The sequence below is a fragment of the Lynx rufus genome, unplaced genomic scaffold (assembly GCF_022079265.1).
Source record: "Lynx rufus isolate CCGP_SWC_20201006 ecotype Redwood Valley unplaced genomic scaffold, mLynRuf1.p SCAF_3, whole genome shotgun sequence".
Taxonomy (NCBI): Eukaryota; Metazoa; Chordata; class Mammalia; order Carnivora; family Felidae; genus Lynx; species Lynx rufus.
This window is the reverse complement of record NW_025814845.1, coordinates 28557325-28582858: the sequence shown is the minus strand read 5'-3', so window position 1 is coordinate 28582858 and position 25534 is coordinate 28557325. Positions and strand designations below refer to the sequence as shown.

At 44.1% G+C, this 25534-nt stretch overlaps 1 protein-coding gene across 5 annotated transcripts in view; it reads right to left on the bottom strand.

Annotated features, from left to right (window-relative positions):
* Positions 1 to 25534, bottom strand: part of TBC1D1 (TBC1 domain family member 1) — a 216136-nt gene that overhangs the window by 147779 nt on the left and 42823 nt on the right. Inside the window, exon 1 of one of the 5 annotated variants that reach the window (XM_047090948.1) lies at positions 3204 to 3354. The exons of the other annotated variants lie outside the window; for them this stretch is intronic. Coding sequence (XP_046946904.1) covers positions 3204 to 3233 — 30 coding nt within the window. The 5' untranslated portion in view covers positions 3234 to 3354. Of the gene's footprint in view, positions 1 to 3203; positions 3355 to 25534 lie in introns of those variants that run through there. 5 annotated transcript variants of the gene reach the window in all.

The window sequence follows — 25534 nt, the reverse complement described above, 5'->3', positions numbered from 1 at the left end:
CTGACAGTGCGGAGCCTGCTTGAGATTCTCTCTCCTCCTCTCTCTCTCTCTCTGTATATGCTCTCGCTCTCTCTCTCTCTCTCTCTCTCTCAGCATAAATAAACTTTAAAAAAAAAAAGGTTAAAAATAAAAAGGATAGACCTATTTGTGCAAACTGAACTCACTCCTCCAGGGTATGAACAGTACCTGGTACACAGAAGGTACCCAATAAACATCCCCTGCATAATGAGCACTGGGAAATAACACAAGGCATGAACTATATGAAACTGCATACATGAATTTGAGAACACAGCAAATCCGGATATATTTAGGTCCCATTTTCCATGTTATCTGACAGAGTAACACATACATTTAAAACCCACTGCTTTGAGACACTAGCAATAATCTTAGCCATTACCTTTAAGGCAGGTGCAAATTCAGATAAATTCAGAAAATTACCCGACAGTTCTGTAGTTTTCGCTAGCTGCTGCATGGGAGACACAGAAGCAGTGAGCAGAAACACTCAAAACTGCCAGGTTGCTGAGGACATCTGTGGGTTTAGTATAAACATCACGATTCTTGAGAAATTAGGTTTTCTTTGTAATCTACATAAAAACTCTTGTGCCCCAATGAAAGACTAATCAAGAAACCACACCTCTATAAAACCTGCCCCACTGGTAATACAATGCACACCTGCACCCCTGCTCCATGTCATGTCCAATTTAACAGAAAGTACGTCTTAATTTTTCCTTCCTTAACATAAAATTCTTCCCTGTTTGGGCTGTATTCCTATACCATGAAACTGCTCACTCCACATATTCAATATTCATACAATATTAATGCAGCACCCAAGAAAAACAAACTCCCGTTCAGGTATCCACCTGCATCAAGTGATGTCTACTCCCCTTCTCTTTCCCTACCAGGTATCGAGACACAGTCTGCAAAGGTCAAGACAGAAAAGTAATTAGATGTGCAAGTGTTTGTGTGAAGTGTGTGTTCATAGTCAGCTGTGTGTTCTTGAAGAGTCATTCTAAAATCAAATATAAATGTACTCTGGGATTATACACATTGTCTTATTTGCACCTCTTGTTTCTGCTTTTAAAACATTCCCTGGTTTATAATGCCAACTGTGTTAATGTCTTTATTTCTTAACAGTAAACCAAAGAGGTTCCAAAGAAACTCACTCGTACAATCTATAACCCCAAGAAATGATTTCAGATAGTTTCACATTCTAAAAACTCACAACATATTGTCTATAAGAATCAATTTCAGGATGCAATTTATGAGAGTACACCATGTAGAAGACATGAAACATAAAATAGCTACACTTTCTGCTGACAACTGATAAATTTGCTCCAAAAACATTTCACAGTTTTGCTGTTGTTCTGTAGTTTAAATAACTCTGGAATAACACGCTTCAGAATTTACAGGAAGTTACAATATACAGTTCATTTACATCACCTTTTCAAAAGTACTGCCAGTTGGAGAAAGCTGACAATCCTTGTAAAAGTCCTTAATGTTTTAAGTAAAGCTTTAGTCTGGTGTTTTCACTATCATCTCATAGGTCAACGTGAACAAAAGTCCACCTCACTCCTATAGTGAAAAGCATCTTTATTAAATGTTTTGGAAAAGTAAACAAAACTATAAAACGGTACCAAGAATAAGTTTGTTGATAGGTTTTTCTTTTTGGTTTTTGTTGTTGTTGTCGTTGTTGTTTTAGATTTACTTCTTACCAATTTTGGAGTAAAAAAATATATAGTAAGTTTTTGTTTTGTTTTTTGTTTTTTTGGTTTGTCTCCCTTTGGCCTTGTGGTACAAAGTCAAACAGTATAAAAGGTGGACTCGAATCCTCAACCTAAAATAAATAAAATATAATCAGACAACACACCCTGAATTACTTTTTAAACTATGTAACATTTTTTTTAATTTAGCATTATTTATAAAAGCCAATAAGGTATCACTTCAAACCAAAAAATCTGGACTTTATCATTCTTTTATTCAGCACAAAACTACAAGGGCTCAAAACTTTGTTGAAAGTCATTTCATTTTATCACAGCTGTGTTTCAGGAAGTGAAAATTCTGGTGAGAATGAGAAGATAGGATACAGTGCCTAATAACTAATCTGGTTTCTGTGTCTCCATTTTATTACCACTTAAATGACAGGCAAAGCCTTATGTGGCTCACAAACAGGTATTTATTTATAAAACCAGCACTCTAAAAGCACTACATAACTAGAAGATATAACAACCACCTAATTATTATTTGTAAAGGGTCACATAATGGCTAACAGATTCTCTCAATAAGAGTTTATTACTCAACCTGTCAAACTCCAAGAGTGAGCCCTGCTAAGGGCTAAGAGGAATCCCTGGAGTGTGAGAAAGGTGCCCAGTTGTCCTGCCGGCCTTTTAGAAGCTGAGAGGGATCCATCACTCAAAAACACCTAAACGGCTGGTACTCCGCCAGGGTATTAAAATAATTCTATGTTCGCAAACTGGTGGGAACTCTAGAAATCTACTCCCATCCCTTCGTTTTAGCGATAGTGAAATTGGCAGGGGTTTGCAACGCTCAGTTATTCTGAAGGCGCTAATGTTCTGAAAATAAAACTTCATGGAAATAGAAGGTAAACATTTTGCATTCAAAACTCAGACCACCGAACCCTCTGAAATCAGGGAGTTTAAAACAAAGGACGGACACCCTCCGTGTGCACCAAGTCCAGCTTTTCGGCATCCTCGGCGCCCTAACCCAGGCAAACAAGCACAAGCCGGTGGCAAGGAGGATGCCACCCAAGCTCCCGCCGCGGGGGAAACACCCGGCGGAGAATCCGCGGCGCGTGGTGGGCTGCGAGGGAAGAGAGGCAGCCGGCCGCCAGGTGCGGACACCTGGGTCCGGCGCCGAGCCTCGCTCTCCCCACCCGTCAAATGGGCGTGACGCCACCTAGCCCGTTAGGCCAACTAATGAATGAGAACCGCCGGGGGAACGACCCCAGCCGCGCCCGCCACTCTCCGGTCGCTGTCCCCAGTCAGCGGGGCGTCCCCCGCCGCCGGCGGTCTCGGCACGGTCAGACCCCCCCCACCCCCCGTCGCAGGCGCTCCTCCCGCGCTCCGGACCCCCCGCGGCTCGACGGTTACAAACGTCCCCAGAACCGCGCCCGCCGGGACGCCGGCTCCCAGAGCCGTCCGCTACGGTAACGGGCGCCGGCCCGACGCTGCCCCGACGCCGCCTACCTTGGCCACCCAGCTGAACAATGGTGACATCGCGGGCCGGGAGGCGGCTCCTCGCCCGTCGCTCCCGCTCACTCCCGCCGCCGGCCCGTGGGACGGCGGACAGCCGGGGGCGGGCTCAGGGCGCGGCGGGGCGCGGGCATGGCTCCGGCGGCGGCGGCGGCGCGGGCTCCTCCCCGCTCGTCACTGCTCCGAGAGGTCGCGCCCGCAAGGCTGCCCGGGCGGCCGAGAAAGGGAAGTGGGTGGGGAGAGCGCGGGGAAGGGGAGGGGACGGAGGGGGAGGGGACGGAGCGCGGCCGACCCCGCCCACCCCCACCCCACCCCCCCACGCTGGGCTCGCGGCGGGAAGTTGGGACGCGCGGGGGTCGCGCACCTCCCGGCTGTCCCCGGCTGCGCAGCTCCGGGAGGAGGAAACCCACACGCCTCGGACGTCCTTTTCGCACAACTTTCGGAGAACCGGGAAGTCCTCTCGCTCAGGTTGGATACAAGTCCCAGAGTTGAGAAAGCCCGCCCAACTTAACCGGGGTTGCCCCCACCCCCACAGCGTTTCTTTCTAAGCGCTCGAGATGGCGGGTAACAAAAGGACTAGTGTTTCCCTAGCCCCTAATACCTTTATATAATCAAAGGTGGTTTTCTTGGAGTCAGGAAACTAAGCTATTGAGACTCGGGGTGGGGGTAGGAAACGAAGCTCCTGCCAGCCGGCAGGTTTCAGCCACGTGAGAAATGGTGACTTCACCGGTTTTCTTCTCTCCCAAGGCAAGACGATAAGACAGTGTAGTCAGTTTATAGCTACAAAGGTTAAAGCTGAGTTTCTAACTCAAGACACCCCAGAGTTCCACATTGGGAGAAAAAAAGAAAAAGGGCAAAGGTCTAGTAGCCAGCGTGTAAATGTAAGTCATGTTGAGCCACTCACTGTGTGAATCGGGCCAAATAGCAACCCCAGACGGAGAACTGTGCTTCTCTTTCCTTTTGTCATATTGTGCATTATTTTCATGATAGGCCAATAGAACATTTTAGTCAAACGGTTTGGACGGTCTCCAAACGTCTGGCATCTGAGTCAGGTGGGTATATTATCCATTGCTGTGTAACAAATTATCCCAAAACTGAGAAGCTTAAAACACCGGTTTCTGGGGGTCAGAAATCCAGAGCATCTTAGCTGGGTGCTCTAGCTCAGGTCTCTCTTGTTGAGTTCAAGCCTTAGCTGAGGCCGAGGCCATCCCAAAACTGGAGCGGGACTGAAGGATCGATCCCCTTCCAAGCTCACTCCCATAGTTTGTTCCATACAGGCTGTTGGACTCAGGCCTTCGATTTCTTTTCTTTCTTTTCTTTTCTTTCTTTCTTTCTTTCTTTCTTTCTTTCTTTCTTTCTTTCTTTCTTTCTTTCTCTCAATGTTTATTTTGAGAGAGAGAGAGAGAGAGAGAGAGAGAGACAGTGTGAGCAGAGGTGGGGCAGGGAGAGAGGGAGACACAGCATCTGAAGCAGGCTCCAGGCTCTGAGCTGTCAGCACAGAGCCTGACATGGGGCTTGAACTGGTGAACCGGCTTATGACCTGAGCCAAAGTCAGACACTCAGCTGACTGAGCCACCCAGGTGCCCCAAGGGCTTGGGTTTCTTGCTGCATCATGTGGTCCTCCCTATAGGGCTGCTCATAAAATGTCAGTTCGCATCCCCCCAAGTACAAATGATCTGAGAAACAGCATGTGTCCAAGAAGGAAATCAGTTGTTTTAGAAACTGATCTCGGAAGTGACAGCCCAAAACTTCCGCTGTATTTTCTTCATTAAATGTAAGGAAATTAGTCCACACACAAGACAAGGGGTATTACACACGGGTATGACTGCCAAGAAGAGAGGATCATGGGGGTGAGGGACATGTCATCCTCTTGTTTCTCCTTCCAGATAGAGTGCATGGGGAAAGCCAAGAGTGACAGCATTCTAACAGAGCCTACCTGGGTAAAAAAGGTCCTAAGAGCATCTTAAGGAAGTGCTGTTCCTTCATTCTTTTAAACAGTGATTATTATTCCCTAAGAAATTAGGAGATAGGGCACCTGGCTGGCTCAGCTGGAAGAGCATGCAACTCTTGATCTTGGGGTTGTGAGTTTGAGCCCCACATTGTGGGTAGAGTTTACTTTAAAAAAAAGAAAAAAATCAGGGTACCTGGCTGGCTCAGTTGGAAGAGCATGCTGCTCTTAATCTCAGGGTCATGAGTTCAAGCCCCACATTGGGTGTAGAGATTACTAAAAAAAGAACAAAATGAAAACAATGAAAAGCTAGAAAAAGGGAGTGCATTGGCAGCCATTTAACCAAATCCTTCCCTGTTATCAAATCACTTCCTCCAAATAGAAGAGATTGAGTCTGACAAGTCCATTACACCAAGAGCCCTTCTGTCCTCCACAACCTTGCTACTCAAAGAACCAGCAGCCTAGACACCATCTGGCAAGTTGTTAGAAATGCAGAATCTCAGGCTCTGCCCTAATCCAGACCTACGGAGTCAGAACTTTGATTTTACCTTGATTCCATATGTCTAGTGTGCACGTTCAAGTTTGGGATGCACTAGTATGTGAGAGTCATTGACGTGAGGCTTAAAATGGGTTTCTGGCCAACAGCCCCTAGAGAGAACAGCTAAAATTGTCTGGTGTCCTGGGAATGGTATGCACTAGCTCAGGTAGAGAGAGACCTGGAAGATTCCTAGGCAGCAACACAGTTTGATGGGACTGGATGGGCAGCTGAGGACCAGGTGGGACAAGCTGGGCCCATGACAGTCATCACCATACTCTGTCACTCCAATCTCCAGACTGAGCTCTATAAAAACACCCCAGAATTTAGAAGCAACTCTAGGGTTGAAAGGACGAAAGGAACCTGAAATTGATGAAAGAAACCTGAGTTACTTCTGACCAAGATAAATTTTCTGCAAATTGGGCAGGAGATCTAAAAGAAATTAGATTAAATTTAGGAGATAAAATCATACACTTGTTGCAAAAAAAGAAAAAGTCAGACCAAATCCTGGATGTAACACTTACAACGGGAAAGTGTGCTGGCAGGTGAAAAAAGGGACATCAAGTCTTCATTGTTTCAACCTGGATCCAATTCTCCAAATATGCACTTCTGGGTGGAGGCTTCTCAGAACCTGGTTTGGACTTGCCTAAAGCTTATATATCCTTTAGACACACAGAGGTCTCCCTCTGCCCCAGATCTCTGCCTGATCCTTGACTGGGCAAAATCACTCATTTCATGGGAATATGGGAACATAAGGGCCTTTCCATTGAATAGACTTGATAGACCGTAAAATGCAGAGCTCTGCATATAGTTTAAGAAATAGAGGAGAAAGGTCTTATTTTAATTCACTGCCAGCATGGAGCTTGCCAGTCACACTGCAAGAAAAAATTCTGTTATAATTTGGAATTTCACAAAAGGGAAACCATTAACATCAGACAAGCTACTGGTTCCAAATTCAAATAAAACAATTTTCATTAAAATACCACCATCTGAAAAAAAAAGTATCCTTCCCCCCAAGAAACTGTATATTCCCACAGGGAAGGACTATAGCTATCCCAGGCACTGGTTTGTTGTTGTTGTTTTTTTAAATGTTTATTTTTGAGAGAAAGAGCAGGGGAGGGGCAGAGAGAGAAGGACAGAGGACCCAAAGCCGGATCTGTGCTGACAGCAGAGAGGGCAATGCTGGGCTTGAACTCACAAACCATGAGATCATGACCTGAGCTCAGAAGCTTAACCGACTAAACCCCCAAGGTGCTCCCAGACATTGGTTATTTTTAACAGCTCCCTGGTGATTGTCTCTCCGTCAGAATTGAGAACCCCTATGACAGACGAATCATTACTCAAAGGTGCTGATGATTCCCAGCCCTATCTATCACAGTTACCTGTGGTGCCCGGCGGGGGGAAGGGGGGGGGGAGAGAAGGGCAGATAAATTGGGGGTAGGGTCAGATCCTCAGAGATGTCAAAGGGCAGGCAGCTCACATAAATGTGTGAAGAAAGCCAGGTGTGAGACAATTAGGACTGAATGAGCTGTGGCATCTTGGAGAAGGGACACCCAATTATTAACTCCACCCAGCCAAGCAAAAATGGGTCACCCAAATGAATTCAGCCAGAGGTCAATACTGGTGTTGACCTTTAGCTTTGCTGAAAGCTTGGAAGAACATGTGTGTCCCACGTCGGATGTAGAGATTACTTGCATGAATGAATTGAATAAATAACAATTTTATTTTATTTTATTTTTTTTAATTTTTTTTTCAACGTTTATTTATTTTTGGGACAGAGAGAGACAGAGCATGAACGGGGGAGGGGCAGAGAGAGAGGGAGACACAGAATCGGAAACAGGCTCCAGGCTCTGAGCCATCAGCCCAGAGCCTGACGCGGGGCTCGAACTCCCGGACCGCGAGATCGTGACCTGGCTGAAGTCGGACGCTTAACCGACTGCGCCACCCAGGCGCCCCAACAATTTTAAAAAATATATATCCAAATAGGACTTCTGAGATCTAAACAAATGATTTATAGAAAATCCAAGACTGTTCTTTTTTTCTTTAATGTTTATTTTATATATTTTGAGAGACAGTGCAGGCAGGGGAAGGGCAGAGAGAGAATCCCAAGCAGGTTCTGTGCTTTTAGCACAGAGCCCCACTTAGGGCTTGATCCCACAAACCCCCAGATCATGACCTAAGCCAAGATGACAAGTTGAACACTTAACTGCCTGAGCCATCCAGCACCCCTATTTTTTTTTTTCAAGACTGCTGTCTAAGTAACTTTTTTAATATTTATTTTCGAAGGAGAGAGACAGAGTGAACACAAGCGGGGGAAGCGCTGGGGGGGGGGGGTAGACAGAGGATCTGAAGCAGGCTCCACGCTGACAGCAGGGAGCTAGGAGCCCAACATGGGGGCTCAAACTCAAAAACTGCGAGATCGTGACCTGAGCAGAGGTCAGACGTTCAACCACCTGAGTCACCCAGGTGCCCCTCTAAGTAACTTTAAAAGGATGATTTAATCTCAGTTTTCCTGAGACATTACAGGAGGACTTGAAAAGAGATGGTGGGGGGGAGACCTAGAAACTGGTAGAGTTGCTTCCCTTCTAAGTCTGACCAGAACCCTCCGAAATAACCCCTACACTGCTCCCACTCTTCTGCCATGTACTTCCTTTGAGGAGAAGCAAGAGGCAAGGACCGCAGAGTCTCCTCTGAGAATTCCAGAGGAGATGAACCTCCTCGGCTGTGCTCCACCAGCTCAGAGGTGGAGGCAGAAAGGGGGAAGCCTACAAAAGCCTGACCTCACTCTGACGACCCATTCCTCCCCCATAAGACCTGGCTAAAAATAGGGCAGCCGTAATAGGAGGAAACTCAATTTGGTTTCAAGTGAATCAGAACCACTCGGCAACTATGATCCTGATACCAATGACAATATGGGTTCTCCCCCCACCCACACACACCATCAAGCAATTCTCTGACACCAGCTGGGTACCCTACAATTCAACTCCATTCTGACACCATCAACCTGAAGTTAAGGGCTCAGTCCCACAAGACTGCGGCCCCCACACACACTTCCCATAAGGCAATCACAAGGCCAAGTTGTCACCTGGGCTTCTGACCAGCCGGCCACAGGTTCTCCCATGCCCCTCCTCGAGTTCAAGTCCTATGTTAGAGCGGCTCACAGAACTCAGAACATTTTACTTACTAGATAACTGGTTTATTATAGAAGGCTGTAACTCAGGAACAGCCAGACGTCAGAGAGGCCTAGGGCAAAGTGTGGAGAAAGTGCACTCGCACACTCTCTGAGAGTGCCAGTGTCCTGCCATCTCTAAGTGTTCACCAAACTCAGAAGCTCTCCGAACCCTGTCATTTGGATTTTTAATGCAGGCCTCATTACCGAAGCATGATCAATTAAATCATTGGCCACTAGTGACGAAACTCAAACTTCAGCCCCTCTCCCCCCCCATCCCCCCAGAGGTCAGGGGGTAGGACTGAATGTCCCTACTCTCTAATCCTGTGGTTGATTCCCTGGCAACCAGTCTCCTTTCTTAGGTGACCACGGGGCTTCCAAAAGTCTCTTGATTAACATAACAAAAGGACACCTTCATTGCTCTCTTCACAGGAAATTCCAAAGGTTTTAGGAGCTCTGTGCCAGGAAAGGGGACAGAGATCAAATGTATGTTTCTTATTATAAATCACAATATCACGGCAACTAATCAGGGAGTGATTCAGTTCTAGGATATTCATCACCTATTGTGTAAAGCAACACAAGTCTTGGCAAGGAATAGAAATGTGACAAAGCCTGAATCTTGACCTCAAGGGAGATAGAGGGTGGCTGGTAAGATTGGAAAGGGAACACCATGGGAGAGGCCCAGGTAAAGCTCCACGGAGTTCCCAGAAAAAAAAACGAAAGGTAACTTCAGGCTGCAAAGGAAGCACGAGCTTCCTGGCTGGAAGGTGACAGGACATTTTTTTTCTTTTTTTAAGTAATCTCTACACTCAATGAGGGGTTCGAAGTCATGACCCAGAATCAAGAGCCACATGTTCTACTGACTGAACCAGCCAGGTGCCCCAAGACTCTACAACTTTCACAGATGGTGATGAGGGAGTGGGCTTTCTAGGAAGAAGGATCAGCTGGACAGAAGCATAAAAAATTGGTGCTTATCTCTGGAAATCAAGCCTTACTAAGATAAGGCAGAAAACAGAGCTCACATTGTAAAAAGAATTTTTAGTAAATTTTAGTTTGGAGGTGTGCAGTTATCCCTGTCTGGCATAAAACTTTGTTTCCAAAAAAAATATTTGCTGAGGATACTATCAAGTCCAAAAAAATCAGGCAACAAAATCCCTCTGTATGAACTGAAAACATATGCCATGAAAAAACTTGCTCATGAATGTTCACAGTACTAGTATTCATAACAGCTCTATAAAATAGAAACAACCCAAGAGTCCATCAACTGATGAATGGAGAAACAAAATGTATCCCACACAATTGTCATAAAAAGTAGTGTGCTGATACATGCTAGGTGTAAATGGACCTTGAAAACATTACGCTAAGTGAAAGAAGCCAGACACAAAAGAGAACATATTGTATGATTCCATTTATAATATATATCCAGAATAGGCAAATCCATAGAGGCAGAAAGTAGATTCATGGTTTCCAGGAATTGGAAGGAGGGAAAAATGGGGAGTGATTGCTAATGAGTATAGGGTTTCTCTTTGGGATGATGAAAATATTTTGGAATTTTTAGTATATTCACTATACTAAATATACTAAAAAACTTAAATTTCGGGGCGCCTGGGTGGCGCAGTCGGTTAGGCGTCCGACTTCAGCCAGGTCACGATCTCGCGGTCCGTGAGTTCGAGCCCCGCGTCGGGCTCTGGGCTGATGGCTCAGAGCCTGGGGCCTGCTTCCGATTCTGTGTCTCCCCCTCTCTCTGCCCCTCCCCCGTTCATGCTCTGTCTCTCTCTGTCTTAAAAATAAATAAACGTTGGAAAAAAAAAAAAATTAAAAAAAAAAAAAAAACTTAAATTTCATGGTATGTGAATTCTGTCGCAATTTTTTAAATCCTATGTGACAATGGTTAAATGACTTCAGGTAAGTTGATTCCATGAAGCTTTATATTAATGGAGCCCATGCTGTAGAGGGCTAGTTTTAGGATCTTTTTTTTTTTTTTTAAAGTAATCTCTACACCCAACGTGGGGCTTGAACTTACCCCTGGATCAAGAGTCTCATGCTGTACTGACTGAGCCAGCCAGGCAAAGAGGGCTAGTTTTAGGATTAAATGAGATGCAAATGAAGCATTTCAGCCTGAATCCTTGCATATAGTAGGTGCTCAAGAAACATTAGCTATAGTAGTAGTAGCAGTAGTAGGAAGAGTAGTGCCAGCAGGGATTGCTGTTGGTTAATGATATGATTAATTTTATGTGTCCACTTAAAAGGGCTAAGGGATGCTCAGTTGGCTGGTAAAGATTATTTCTGGATATATCTGTGAAGACGTCTCTGGAAGAGATTAGCATTTGAATAGGTAGACTTACTAAAGAAGAGAGCTCTCACGCACAGCACATCGGGTTGGTATCATCCAATTGTGGAGGGCAGGAATAGGACAAAAAGCTGAGGAAGGGCGAATTGGTGCTCTCTACTTGAGCTGAGACATTCATCTTCCCTTGCCTATGGGCATCAGTGCTCTGGTTCTTGCATCTTCTCCTTCAGACCAGGACTTACACTATCAGCCCCCAAACTCACACCCACTCCACCAGCCTTCCTGGTTCTCCAGCTTTGCCGACAGCAGATGGTGGAACTTGTCGGCCTCCGTAACCGTATGACCCAATTCCTGTAATAAATCTCCTCTTACATATACCTATATCCTATTGGTTCTGTCTCTCTGGAGAACCCTAATATAGTATATGGTACAAATGCAAAAATAAAACAGAAATGATGGGCTGGAGGTCTCAAGTTCATGACTGAGTTTATAGACAGGACAAACAGTTGAGATCAAAGTGGAGATTGTGTGTTAGCCAAAACTAATTCCAGAATGAGTGGGCCTCCCCAATTCTCAATATTTGCTTCTCCCTTTTTATGAGTTGCTAAGTCTAGCAGCATGACTGCGCTCCATTTGTTACCTTAACTCTAAGGCACACTGTGAATGATTCCAAGTTTCTCTGGTAAATTCGTACAATTCTCGCTGGCCAGAGACTTGGAAGGCACGCACACACTTTCAGGCACCTCAGAAATTCCTACTTCAGCAATAAACCCTGTTCATTCCCACTACTACTATTCCATTCCTCTTCCCACCCATCCCACGCCTTCTGTCTACATCTCTCACTTTCTCTCAAGCACATACATGCAGTCACATTTTAAATCATGCTAAATTCAAAATGGAGTCTTTGGGTGGCAAGCCCAAGCACCCGAAGACCAGCTTCAGAACAAACGATGCTCCATAAATTGGTGAGGGAGGGAAGAGGAAAGATAAATTTGGTGAAGACTTATTTGAAGGTAGATAATAAATTCAGGTTATTAGCTAAATAACATTCTACTTTAATGCATCCATATCAACGTTTAAATTTAGGTCTCTAATTTTGTTTTGATTTCCGTTATCAGGTTATAGTTTCTTGTTAGCCAGAATAACAGCAAACATATATTTGCTATTTTTTTAAATGTTTATATTTGAGAGAGAGAGAGACAGTGTGTGAGCGGGGGAAGGACAGAGAGCGAGGGAGACAAAGAATCTGAAGCAGGCTCCAGGCTCTGAGCTGTCAGCACAGAGCCCGACGTGGGGCTCGAACCCATGAACCATGAGATCATGACCTGAGCCAAAGTCTAACATCAACAGACTGAGCCATCCAGGCGCTCCTATATTTGCTATTTTAATATCTGTTCCCACCTCAGTATTTTTGCTTAATATGTATGGTCATTTTGTTCATTTTCTAGTTGGTAAGACATTCCAAAAATAGAAACAATGTTTTTCTAACTTTAGCTCAGTCTATAAAGTTTAAGCAAATAATCTTTTTTCAAAAATACTGTACACACACGTTTCAAAATCATGGAAAAACCCAGCAGCAATTAGCTCATAAAAGAAAACACTGAAAATTTAGTCATAAGATTTTTGACATCTTATAACTAAACACGGACGCTCAGCTTTAAGCTCAGATATTTTTATTATAATTTATAATAAAAACATTAAAAACACCACCTTGCACAGCATTAATTTCACCAAAAAATAACTTTTTCTAAACTGAAAGTTATGTTTCTCCTAAAAAATGAGACTGAAAAATATTAATTCCCAAATCCATTAGTGAATAAAAATTGGACCAAAACTCCCCTTTCTCCCTTATTTCATAGATTACAATTTCCTAAAAAAAAAAAAAAAAAAGTGGCTTGGTTTACCTCTAATTAGCGTGATTTCCCACTTCTAAAACAATTTCTATTTACCCACTATCATCTAGTTCTTTAAAGTCATCAACTTTGAATCCAGCAATCGTGCTTCTTGGTATTTAGCCAAAGTAGTTGAAAACTTATGTCCATACAAAAACCTGCACACAGATGTTTGCAACAGCTTTATTTAGTTACCAAAGCCCAGAAGCAACCAAGATGTCCTTCTGTAAGTGAATGGATAAATAAACTGTGGTCCATCCAGATAATAGAATATTATTTAGTGCTAGAAAGAAATGAACTGCCAGACCATGGAAATACATGGAGGAACTGTAAATGCACATTACTAAAGGAAAGAGGCCAATCTGAAAAGGCTACATACTATATAATTCCAACTATATGACATTCTGGAAAACGTAGAACTATGGAACCAGTGAAAGATCAGTGGTTGTCAAGCGGTTGGGAATGGGAAGAGGGAGATGAATAGGTAGAGCACAGAGGATTTTTAGGGCAGTGAAAATTACTTGTTATGCTGTTATAATGATGGATACATGTCATTCTACATTTTTCCAAACCCACAGACTATACAACACCAAGAGTGAGTCCTGATGTAAACTATGGACTTTGGGTGATCATGTTGTGTCCATACAGATTCACCAGTTGTAATAAATGTATTACCCTGCTGGCGGATGCCGATAATGGCAGAGGCTATTTATGTGTGGAGGCTGGGTGTAGGGGAAATCTCTATAGTCTGTGCTCACTTTTTGCTGTGAATCTAAAACTATTCTAGAAAAATGAGGTCTTAAACAAAAGCATCAGGTTTGAAACACAATGGATACTCTTCTTGTAAACGCTCTCACTCTTTTCAAAGCCTAAATTTGTATATGTTGGTATTTTTGGATCACAATAGTTTTGGAACTGCACAGCAAGCACCTAAAAAGCAGAACAATGTCTCTCCCATGTTGGTAACTTGTGCCTGGTACAGAGCCACATACCTCTATAGTCACGCAAAACAATTCACATCTGTTTCCTCGCTATAGCTTGAGATAGATACCTCCAAAACGTCCACCGAGCCATGTACGCTTGCTTTTCACCCAGAGGAGAGTGCTGGTTATGCTCAGTGCAATTTTTAGGTGCACAGAGCAAGCACATTTCCCAGAAGTTGAGACCCAAGAGCCACATTGCTGGGTAAATGCCCCTCTCGGAACTTGAAGATAAAGGGTCCCTCTGGGTTCACAGCTTAGCAAAGTAATACGTAGGTTCTAAAACAACCCATCTGCCTCCCAGTCTCTATACACAGCTAAAGCAGGTACATAATTGGAAACAATTTCTGCTGGCTTTGACAGGAGGTGTTAGGGACGAGAAGGTACAAGAAGGGAATGGCTTCCCTTTCCCCTTGATGTTCGAGTCTCCTTTGATTTCTCCAATGCTTCTAACGTAGGGAGGTCTGAGACACTGCCCTCTTCACCTGGGATTTTCCAGACTTGACAGAGGCCATGCTCAGGGTAAAGTGAAGATAAATCAGTCTGATAAGTCAGAGGAGGCTCAGAATTCATCTAAAGTGATCTGACTGATCTGAACACAGTCCTTTGGAGTCTTTCTCTCTGTGGAGGCAACACATCTCCAGAGACCGCCGAGGAGGGACACAGGGATGGGCGTCCAATGTGCACCGCCAGCTTCTACCTACTCGAAACTGGCTGTGTGATCTCAGGCAGCTCATGTCGCATCTCTGGGCCCATTTCCACCTTGTACATTTCAGAGGTTACACTCAAGATCTCCAAGGTCCCTTCCAAGCTTCCCTTGGGAACGCTATGAAATAAGTGCTAAATTAAATGCCCGTGATGGGTTCGTGCCTGGAAGCCTTAGCTCAGGGTCAAGGCAGAATTAAACAAACCTGCTTACCAATCTCAAGGTCCTGATGTTGCAAGGATGCCAAAGCAGCCCTTGGAACTTTTCAGGAAACCTAGAGTTGGTTCCTTACCTCAGGGGAGAAGCTTGCAAGAATGAGTGCCTACAGCTCAGTGGTAGGGTGGGTCCCCTGCCTCCTGTCTGCAGTACCCCTTCTCCAAGATCAAGGGTCAGGAAGGAGGGAAACAACATCTACTGAACATCTGTTGCATGCCAAGTATTTTCATATATTATCTCATCAATCCTTACAATAACCCCAAAGTCTTGTGGGCCCAACCACTGCCCTGCAAAACTGCAGGGTCAGGACCTCCATCCCAGTGTGTCCAGAAGGTGGGACTCCTGTCCCAGTGGGTCTGGAAGGCAGAGAATCAAGGCCAAGACGATTTTTCTTAAGCCTTAAGATCTGATGGAGTTTTGCCTTGTAGTTCGGATTTTTTTTTTTTTTTTTGAATAGGAACATTTATTCTATGCCTGTTTCATCACTGTGTTTTGGAAGCACATAATTTGTTTGGTTTCACACATTCACAGCTTAGAGAGGAATTTGTCTCCATGTATGTCAGCATGAATCATATCTCCAGTCTCACCCACATCTGATTTAGATGACCTTTAGATGAAATGCTGGACTTTAGATTTTTGAGTTGATGCTGGAGCAAGTGAAGACTTTGGGGGGTTTGGGAATGGAATAAATGTGTTTTGCATGTGAGAAACACATGAATTGGGGGGGGGGCAGGGACAAAATGCTGTAGGCTTCAGGTTCATAGCCTCCCCAAATTCAGATGTTAACACTGAGTCCTCGACGTAATGGTAGTTGGAGGTGGGGTCTTTGGAAGTAATTAGGTCATGAGGGTGGAGCCATGGGGAATAGGATTGGTGTCCACAGAGCCCCTTGCCTCTCCCACCATGTGAGGAGACAGGAGAAGACGGCCATCTATGAACCGGGAAGTGGTCCTCACCAGACACTGGATCTACCAGCACCTTGATCTTGAATTTCTCAGCCTCCAGAACTGTGAGACATAAATTTCTGTTGTTCACAAGCCACTCGGACTGTGGTGTTTTTTTTACAGTAATCCTAAGGAACTAAGGTAAAAATAATAGTAATAGAACATAATGTGTATTGAGTGCTTACTATCTACCAGACAGTGCTTAAAACAGCAAACCTTTGGAAAGCACTCATTACAGGCCAGCCGTTGTTCTGAGCATTTCCAATGTGCAGACGGACCAGGATGGCCAGATTTTGGATAGGGAAACTGCAGGGGCAGAACCAGGCTTCAGGCCCAAACACTGTCAACTTAACCACTTTATCACGTAGCCCCTAATTATCATCTCAAAAGTCTGCGGCAAAGATACTATTTATTCTATTTGGCAGACAAAGAAGCTGAGGGTCAGAAAGGCAAAATACCTCACCCAAGGTCGAGCCTGGGTAGAGCTGAGGCTCTGTCCACGGTGCAAGAAAGCAAATGGTCCTCAGTGCTATTAACACTGGGCTTCGTGCTCTAAGACTTCAGGGATCTATTCTAGTCAAGAAACGTTCTGAAGACACCCACCACCTTCCAACCAACAGCTGGCTTTGTCGGGGGGGGGGGGGGGGAACTTCTGCTTTCGTGGGGCTGGGGGATGAGCCAATGGCAGCTAGGCTACATGGGGGTGGGCTTGAAATAGGAGCAGATTCTAATGAATAATCGAAAGAGAGGAAGAAAAAGAAAAGGAAGCAAGTCCTCTCTGGGACTGAAGAAGCAGGGCGCTTCCCGAGGCTACAGCTGGCTGGGGGCTAGTAAGAAGGAAATGAGGCCTCCAGCAGACTCCCCGCTGAGGCCACCCTGGGGACTGGCAAGCCCAACCCAACTGGAACCTGACCAGGGACAAAGCAGGGGCTGGGGCTCCTGGGTGTGGGGCAGGTGGCAGCAGTGATCCTCCCTAGGAAGAGGTGGCCTGGCTAACGGAATGAAAGACCCTGACCTCACAGTGCCAGAAAATTGGCTGAATGGGGTATGTCTCCTGCCAAAGTTTAATGACAGCCTGACTCAGTTACAGGAGTCAGTGGGTCTAAGACAAGGTTTCCTCACAGGAAGCAGCCCATCACTCTGTTCCTCCTCTCCAACTGCGATGTTGTGGTACAAGGGCTAAGGGCGGGCCAAGCCAAGCACGGTGCACGCAAATGTTGCTAGAAATGTTGCTGTATAGTTTCAATTCATAGCTGATATACAGTATATGTAGTTGGTGATTTCAGGCATCCACCTGTGGCCCCCTGTGTGCACAGCAGGGAACTTAAACCATGGAAGCATCCATGAATTCTTTGTCTCTTAGTAAGTATCTGTTGTACAACAGTGCACAGCAGTCCCTGGAGATGCTACAGCAAATAAGCCACCTGCCCCCAGAGGCGCGTGCTAGGCTCCAGTGGGCCCGCGCAGCAAGTAAACAGGAAACTGCACAGCCGGGTGAGGAGTGTCGCAAGAAGGAAAAGAGGGTGCTATGAAAGCACGCAGAGAGGGCCTGGAACCCAACGCTGCTGCCTGTAAACCCACCCAGAGGGCCTGAGGCTTAAAGATGCACACAAAGTCAAGCAGAAGTTAGCCACAAAAGGAAAAACGAGTGAGATTATCCCTAATCTACAAAAGAGCAGAATCTGATGCTGGACTTTTTATTACATCCAACATTCTTGTTTTCTAAGTTTTGTTTGTTTGTTTGTTTGTTGTTTTTTTAATTATAAAATATTTCCAGAGGCGCCTGGGTGGCTCAGTCGGTTAAGCATCTGACTTCAGCTCGGGTCATGATCCCATGGTTCATGAGTTCAAGCCCCATGTCAGGTTCTGTGCTGCCAACTCAGAGCCTGGAGCCTGCTTCAGATTCTTTGTCTCCCTCACTCTCTGCCCCTCCCCCACTTGCACTCTGTCTCCCTCTCAAAAAGAAATAAACATTTAAAAAAATGTTTTTTTAAAAAGAAAAAAAAAATTTTCCAAAAAATCAAATAGAATAATATGACAGATACTCATGTACCTTCTACCCAGTTTTAACAGTTTTAAATATTTGCACATAGGTACATAAATGTATTTTTTTTAAGAGAAATAAAATGTTACTTATAGAGATCTCCCTACAGGCCCAGGAGTACCCACCATCTAGTGCTAGGTCTATCTTCCCTCTCTGTTTTTTTTAAAAAATTTTTTTTTCTACGTTTATTTATTTTTTGGGACAGAGAGAGACAGAGCGTGAACGGGGGAGGGGCAGAGAGAGAGGGAGACACAGAATCGGAAACAGGCTCCAGGCTCCGAGCCATCAGCCCAGAGCCCGATGCGGGGCTCGAACTCACGGACGGCGAGATCGTGACCTGGCTGAAGTCGGACGCTTAACCGACTGCGCCACCCAGGCGCCCCCCCTCTCTGTTTTTATATATTATCCCCATGAATAGTAATCCACAAACTTTATTAACTCGCATTTTGTGCTTTTCAATTTGTTCCTATATGGTATCACAGTGTATACTATATTTTTGGCAGTTTCTTTTTTATATTCAACATGGTGTATTTTTTTTTTCCAACGTTTATTTATTTTTGGGACAGAGAGAGACAGAGCATGAACGGGGGAGGGGCAGAGAGAGAGGGAGACACAGAATCGGAAACAGGCTCCAGGCTCTGAGCCGTCAGCACAGAGCCCGACGCGGGGCTCAAACTCACGGACCGCGAGATCGTGACCTGGCTGAAGTCGGACGCTTAACCGACTGCGCCACCCAGGCGCCCCTCAACATGGTGTATTTTAACTGCTGACTGAAATTCAGTTGTAATAAATTGTATGACTATCCCATATCTGTTCCGTTTTTTCTTTAAAGTAGGCTTCACGCCCAGAATGGAGCCCAACATGGGGCTTGAACTCACGACCCTGAGATCAAGACTTGAGTTGAGATCAAGAGTCAGATGCTTAAAAGACTGAGCCACGAAGCGCCCCTACTCCAATTTTCATGGATATAGAATTTTTCCTTTTTTAAAAAAAACATTTTGGGGGGGCACCTGGGTGGCTTAGTCAGTTGAGCGTCTGACTTTGGCTCAGGTCAGGATCTCGCCGTCTATGAGTTCCAGCCCTGCGTCGGGCTCTGTGCTGACAGCTCGGAGCCTGGGGCCTGCCTCCGTTTCTGTTTCTCGCTCACTCTCTACCCCTCCGCCACTCGTGCTCTGTCTCTCTCAAACACTAAATAAACATTGAAAAAAATTTTTTTCAATTTTTTTAATGTTTATATTTGAGAGAGAGAGAAAGAGAGATTGAGAGAGACAGTGTGTGAGCGGGGCAGGAGCAGAGAGAGAGGGAGACACAGAATCTGAAGCAGGCTCCAGGCTCTCAGCCGTCGGCACAGAGCCAGATGCGGGACTCGAACTCACAGCTGTTTGAGCCGTGAGATCATGACCTGAGCCGAAGTCAGAGGCTTAACTGACTGAGCCACCCAGGCGCCCCTTTCCTTTTTTTTTTTTTTTTTTTTTTAACCATAAGAACAACACCTCTTCCTTGTCTCCTTGTGCACATGTCCACCACACATGCCTAAAAGTGGAACTGCCGGGCTACAGGTGTCCACATCTTCAACTCTGCTGCACATGGCCGTACTCCTCTGCAGAATCACTGTGCCAATTTAGACTTACACCCTCGTGCATGGGTTCCTGTTGCTTCACATCCTTGCCAATCCTGATGTTATCAAGCTCTTAAATTTCAACATTCTAATGAGTGTGATGTTATTTTCTTACTTTAATCTGCCCTTGACTGGTTGCTAGACTGTTGCCTATCTTTGCAACAGGGGGCTTGAACTCACAACCCGGAGTAGCTGGCACATGCTACCTACTGAGCCAGGCTGATGCCCCTGGTTTGTATTTTCTTTTTTCTTTTTAAATTTTTTAAGTTTATTTATTTATTTTGAGAGAGAGAGAGAGGGCACAAGCAGGGTAGGGGCAGAGAGAGGGAGAGGAGAGAGAATCCCAAGCAGGCTCTGCGCTGTTAGCACAGAGCCTTATGAGGGGCTTGGACCCATGAGATCATGACTTGAGCTGAAGGCAGACACTTCAACTGAGCCACCCAGGCGCCCCTGGTTTGTGTTTTCTTAATGGTTTCATATCTTCTGCCCTTGGGGATATGCAAAGAGATATCTGAAATGAAGAGTTCATGTTCATTTCGTGTAGGAGATACCTATACTAAATGATTAATCACTGCCCTGGAAACGTTGAAAGACCTTCAGAGAAGCTGCGAGCCCAGTTCTGACCACAGGCACACTAAATCAAAGACCAGCTTACTGTTGGACTAGCGTGCTTTTTAAAATATTTTTTTGTCCAATTTGTGGTTTAATTCGTTTGATTTATTTCAGTATAGAATTTGACTTTTTATCATTGTTTATAACAATCCTGAAAAAAAATCTATAATCACATAACAACAAATTATCATAACGTCCAACACCCTCATAACTAAATCCATAGGCTAAGAGACTAGAAAGCTATCATCTAGCCAAACCTCTTTATTTACAAGTAATGAAGCTGAAGTCTGAGAGACTAAATTATTCATGTTTATTCACTCAACAAATATCTACTGAGCTTCTATACTATGTACCAGGCATTAAGCTAAGAATTTCACATAAATGTAAACATTAGACATTAAAACAAAATTTAGACACGTTTGAGGTCTCTAACGACAGCTTGAAGAGGTAAAATCTGAGAAGTTAAACAGCCTGCCTAAGGTTTATGAGTAGAGGAATGCAGGGTTAAGATGCAAAGATTCTGACCCCAGCAATACTTTGTCTTGTCATAAGATACACTAGTGATGCTTGGCCTAAGTTCAAAACACAGAGATATGAACCTTACAGGAGAACAGGGCCCTAGCATTCACACAATATGAGAAGAGATCCAGTTCCTTCATTGAAGAAGGCAATGGATGGGTTGGGGCTTATGCCCACATGTTATAGAAACTCTTCATTGGCCTGTGTGTCCAATGAGCCAAGACAAAGAGTACTTATGTGGAGAACCCACTGTACAGTCAGCTCCAGGGGAAGAGTAAGTACTAGGACATCATGGTGAACAACAGTCATGGTCCCTGTCCCTCATGGGGCTCACAGTCTGGTGAAGCAGACAGACATTAAGCAAGTAAGGAAACCAACGAAACACATAATTACAAAGTGCTAAGTGCTATGAAGGAAGGAACAAGATAATGTGAGAGAGAAAGTCTTGTGGGCAAGAGACTTACTTTAGAATGTGTAGTCAATAAAGACCTCAATTAATGCTAAAACTGAGACCTGAATGAGGTAGCCATGTCACAAGTCAGGAGAAAAGCATGCGCAAAGGCTCTGAGAATGGAAGGGAAAAAATATCTCTGTGAATACAACACAGAGAGTGAGTAGAAAGTGGCTCAAGATAAAGCTAGAGACATAAGCAAGGGACAGACCAGCCAAAGCCCTGAAGGCTGTGGTAAGGAGCTGAACTTTATCCTAAATGTAATCGGGAATATTGGTGGGTTTAAGGAAAGGAATCACATGGCTCAATCCTTTATTCTGGTCACTCTGACCACCATATGGAGAATGGAATACTTGGGGAGGATGGGAGGAACAAGAGACCAGTTCTCCAGTTAGGAGGCTATTGTGGTGGCTTGAATTAGGCTGGGGCTTACAGTGAAAATTACGTAGGAGCTGACGGATTAAAGATATGTTTTGGAAAAAGAGCCAACAGGGCTTGCAAAAGGATAGAAAGTATGGTATAAGTGAGACAAAAGAATCAAGAATGACCTCTAGGTTTTAAAAAACATGAGTAAGGAACTGCCTACAATTACTTCTCAAACATTTCATGATTTGTCTTGAGTTTTTAAACTTAATAAACACTCTCCAGTGGGAAGTGTGAGGGGGAGAGAAGGTCACATGATCATGACTCTTCTCTAAGGAACTGAATGGCAGCCTGACACTGAGACTTTATCTTTTCTGGAGGTTACTTCTGAGCATCCTTTGACGGGGAAGGAATCTGGAACCCCTGGCCTCTGGCTGCCTCAGATGGTTCTCAAATAGCCACATCCAGTTGGCTTTTTATGGAATAAGACATTCAGAGACATAACTACCACCCACTGTCAGTAGCCACAGCAAACTACTAACATGCATGATAAATACCAACTCTTGATCTAGAAAAATCACTATATCCTGGAATTCATCAACCACAGAGGAACTCCTAAAGCCTCACAGGTCATCTAGATGGACATCAGATGTCTGTGAGTCCAAAAAAGCTTTGTACAGAATCGAAGGCATGGGCATACGTTGCCTTAAGCAATAAGACGTTAGAAGCAAAATGAGAGTTCATAAATACTATTTAACCATTCAGACATTTTAAGATCAATGTTAGTCCAAGCTGCAAATGTGTTTCCTCTTTTTTCAGCATTCCACTTAACTCTCAATCTTCTCTTGATTACCGCCTTTCACGTCTAGGATCTCCTGAAGGCTTTCATCTGGTTTGTGCTAGACTGGGGAGAAGGCGTGGGAAACTCTTGACCTGACCCTGGCCTCTTCTCTTTTATCCTTTGCTATTTCCTGTCTCCTGTTTCTCTGCAGGAGCAAATCTTGTTCATATATCCTAAAAAGGAGCAAATCTTGTTCACATATTTCAAAAAGTGGGAGCCTTCGCACGGAAGGAGTGTAGAACCAGGGAATAGCGGAAGGGAAATAAGAAGGAACACGATCCACCTTATATTCAAATAGAATGTTCATCATGGTAGAGATCATTGTTGTGATCATGAACTTACATGCCTTGACTGTTGATTTTTCAGGCATTTTGAAATGATCGAAAACCACATAGCTCAAGTGCAGAGCAACCAATAAAGAAAACAGCAGCTGCCTCCATAGCCTTTCCTAATTTATAACGTACTTTTGCATACATGATCTCACTTCCTACTAACCTCCAGTAAATTCAAGTCCTCCCCTTGTGACTAAAGCAGCTGCAAGATGCCAAATATACCTCTTTTACCAGCATTGTTCTGTTGGGAGTAGAAATACACCACACAGTGGTGAGTAGAGTCGTAAGGATCTGCTAGACTCAGTAGTCGTGTCCTGGGCAGTATGAGTACTAATGATGTTTGCCATGGGCACAGGGTCCTGGGGTGTTGTAACAACTGCACACATTTGCCAACCCCACTCCAACCGAGTCCAATATCTTGATGCACAGCAGTAAAGGGTCACTTCTGTTTCTAAGTTGAAGGCAGTTTTACCGAGAGTCCTTTCAGTTCAAAGATAAATATGCTTGTTCTCCAAATCATTCCAGGAACTTTAACCGATAGCCATGGGTATGTCTGCATTTAAGTTTGTATGAAAGAAAGAAAAGGAAAAAGAGAAAAGAGAAGAAAAGAAAAATCTGTTTATTTGCAAAAGGACCACCTCAAATACAAAAGGCCATTCAAATGAGTGACAGAGCCATGATTTGGATCTGGTCTATCACATGATTAATTTAACTGCTACACGGAGCTTGTGAATTCAGTTACCATTAGGGGTCAGGCAGTCCATGTAAATATGTAAAATGCCAGGTGGAAGGCACAGAGAGTGGGAAGACTGGCAAAACAGGCCACGCACACCAATCTACAGGCATTCAATGAATTGCTTTTCTTCTTCTTAAAAAAAAAAAAAAATCTGTAGGCACCTGTCTACAACCTTGCCCCATTATGCCATTAGCAGAAACTATTGCTAATTGCCATCTTCCCAAGTGTTTTGGCACATTCATCCCTTAAATGGGCTAAATGGTACTCTGAATCTGTGCAGAAATAAAGTAAAAAATGTAGTTTAAGTGTCCTAAAGAAGGGATAAACAAAGACTAGTGGGGTGTAGAGATGCGAAAGCAAATCGAATCCAGGAAAGCTTTCTGGAGGAGATGGCATTTGAGCTGAGAGAGATGGAATGCTTCTCGTAGATTAAGGAAGAGAAGAACTTCTCCAGATAAAAGAAACAGCAATGAGCAAAAAAGAGGAAAGCTTGGCTATTTCAAGAGCATAAACAGGGCACCTGGCTGGCTCAGCCAGTGGAGGACGCGACCCTTGATCTTGGGGTTGTAGGTTCGAGCCCCACATTGAGTGTAGAGATGACCTAAAACTAAATTCTTTTTTAAGGGATGCCTGGGTGGCTCAGTCAGTTAAGCAACCAACTCTGGCTCAGGCCATGATCTCATGGTTCATGGGTTCGAGCCCCACGTCGGGCTCTGCGCAGACAGCTCAGAGCCTGGAGCCTGCTTCAGATTATGTGTCTCCCTCTCTTTCCCTCTGCCCCTCCCCCACTCATGCTCTGTCTTTCTCTCTCTCTCAAAAATAAGTAAATATTTTTAAAAATTTAAATCTTTTTTTAAAAAGAAGAATAGACAGTTCCATTTTGTTGGAGAATAGGGTACAAAATCTTGGAATTAGAAAAGTATGAAAATCCTCATGGTCAAGGCCCTTGACAGTCAAGCTAAGGAGTTTGGCATTTATTGGTTGGGGTTGGAAGGTGGACAGGTCAGAGAATGGGTTTTCTAGGAGACAAATCTACTATGTTGATCTTACAGACTTTTTTTTTTACTAACTCTGTGCTCAACGTGGGGCTTGAACTCATGACCCCAAGATCAAGCGTCACATGCTCTGCTGACTGAGCCAGCCAGGCACCCATGATCTAATAGGCTGTTTCTTAAGCATACTTCTTTACTAGACAACTTCAATCTGAAAAATGTCATTATTCTCAGCATATGTTTTTAAAAGTAAACTTGGTCACCATATGAGAAAAGGGGCACAAAACCAGCAGCAAATCCAGCAAATGTGGCCATCTGTTTCTGTGGTTCTGAGTACAGATCAGCAAAAATAGCATTTTTAAAACCACAGAACTATAGCTGAAATCGTATCTCCAGTGCAGGATTCCACCAGCGACTACTTAAATTTTTTGGTCTGGCATTTTCAATAAAACATACCATCCACAGGACATCGTGGAAAACCATCATCTGTTGCATTTTTATGAATGCAAGAAAAAAGGAAGGAAGAGAGAAAGGAAGGAAGAGAACGGATATGTAGCTTGTCGGAAATGTAAATCAAATGTCAGAAGTGACCTTTTTAAAAGTAATGACGAAGGAAAAGAAAAACATCAGACAATCTGTTCTGAACTTTTACAAAAGAGCAGTATAGGGTAAAAGAAAAATTGGAATTTGGAGTCAGACAGGCAATGTTGGAATCTCAACTCTCCTCTCCCTTTACTGTATATGCTTGTGATGAGCTAAGTTTCCTCACCTCTAAAAGGATAATATTATTTATTGCTTTAATGGTCGTGAGGGATAAAAGCCTTGCATGGTATCACGTACCACGTATACTCACGTCTTTCCCTCCTGTGGAAAGGAACTGCCATCTGAGCCTGCGGCCACGGGTATTATACAAACCCGTGGAGTCTAGTAGATTTTATATATCATATTATGTAATGGATATGTTCTGCTACAGTAATGTGGGAATTTCAAACTACGTGAACAGTGTTCTGTTGCCAGTCGTGACATGCATGTGCCCCTCCTTGATTAAGCCCTAATTGCACATAGCACTCCGATACTTTTTTTTTAAAGTCTGATATTAATATGTATCAGCTTAAAACGGTGCTCAGAGGAATTATT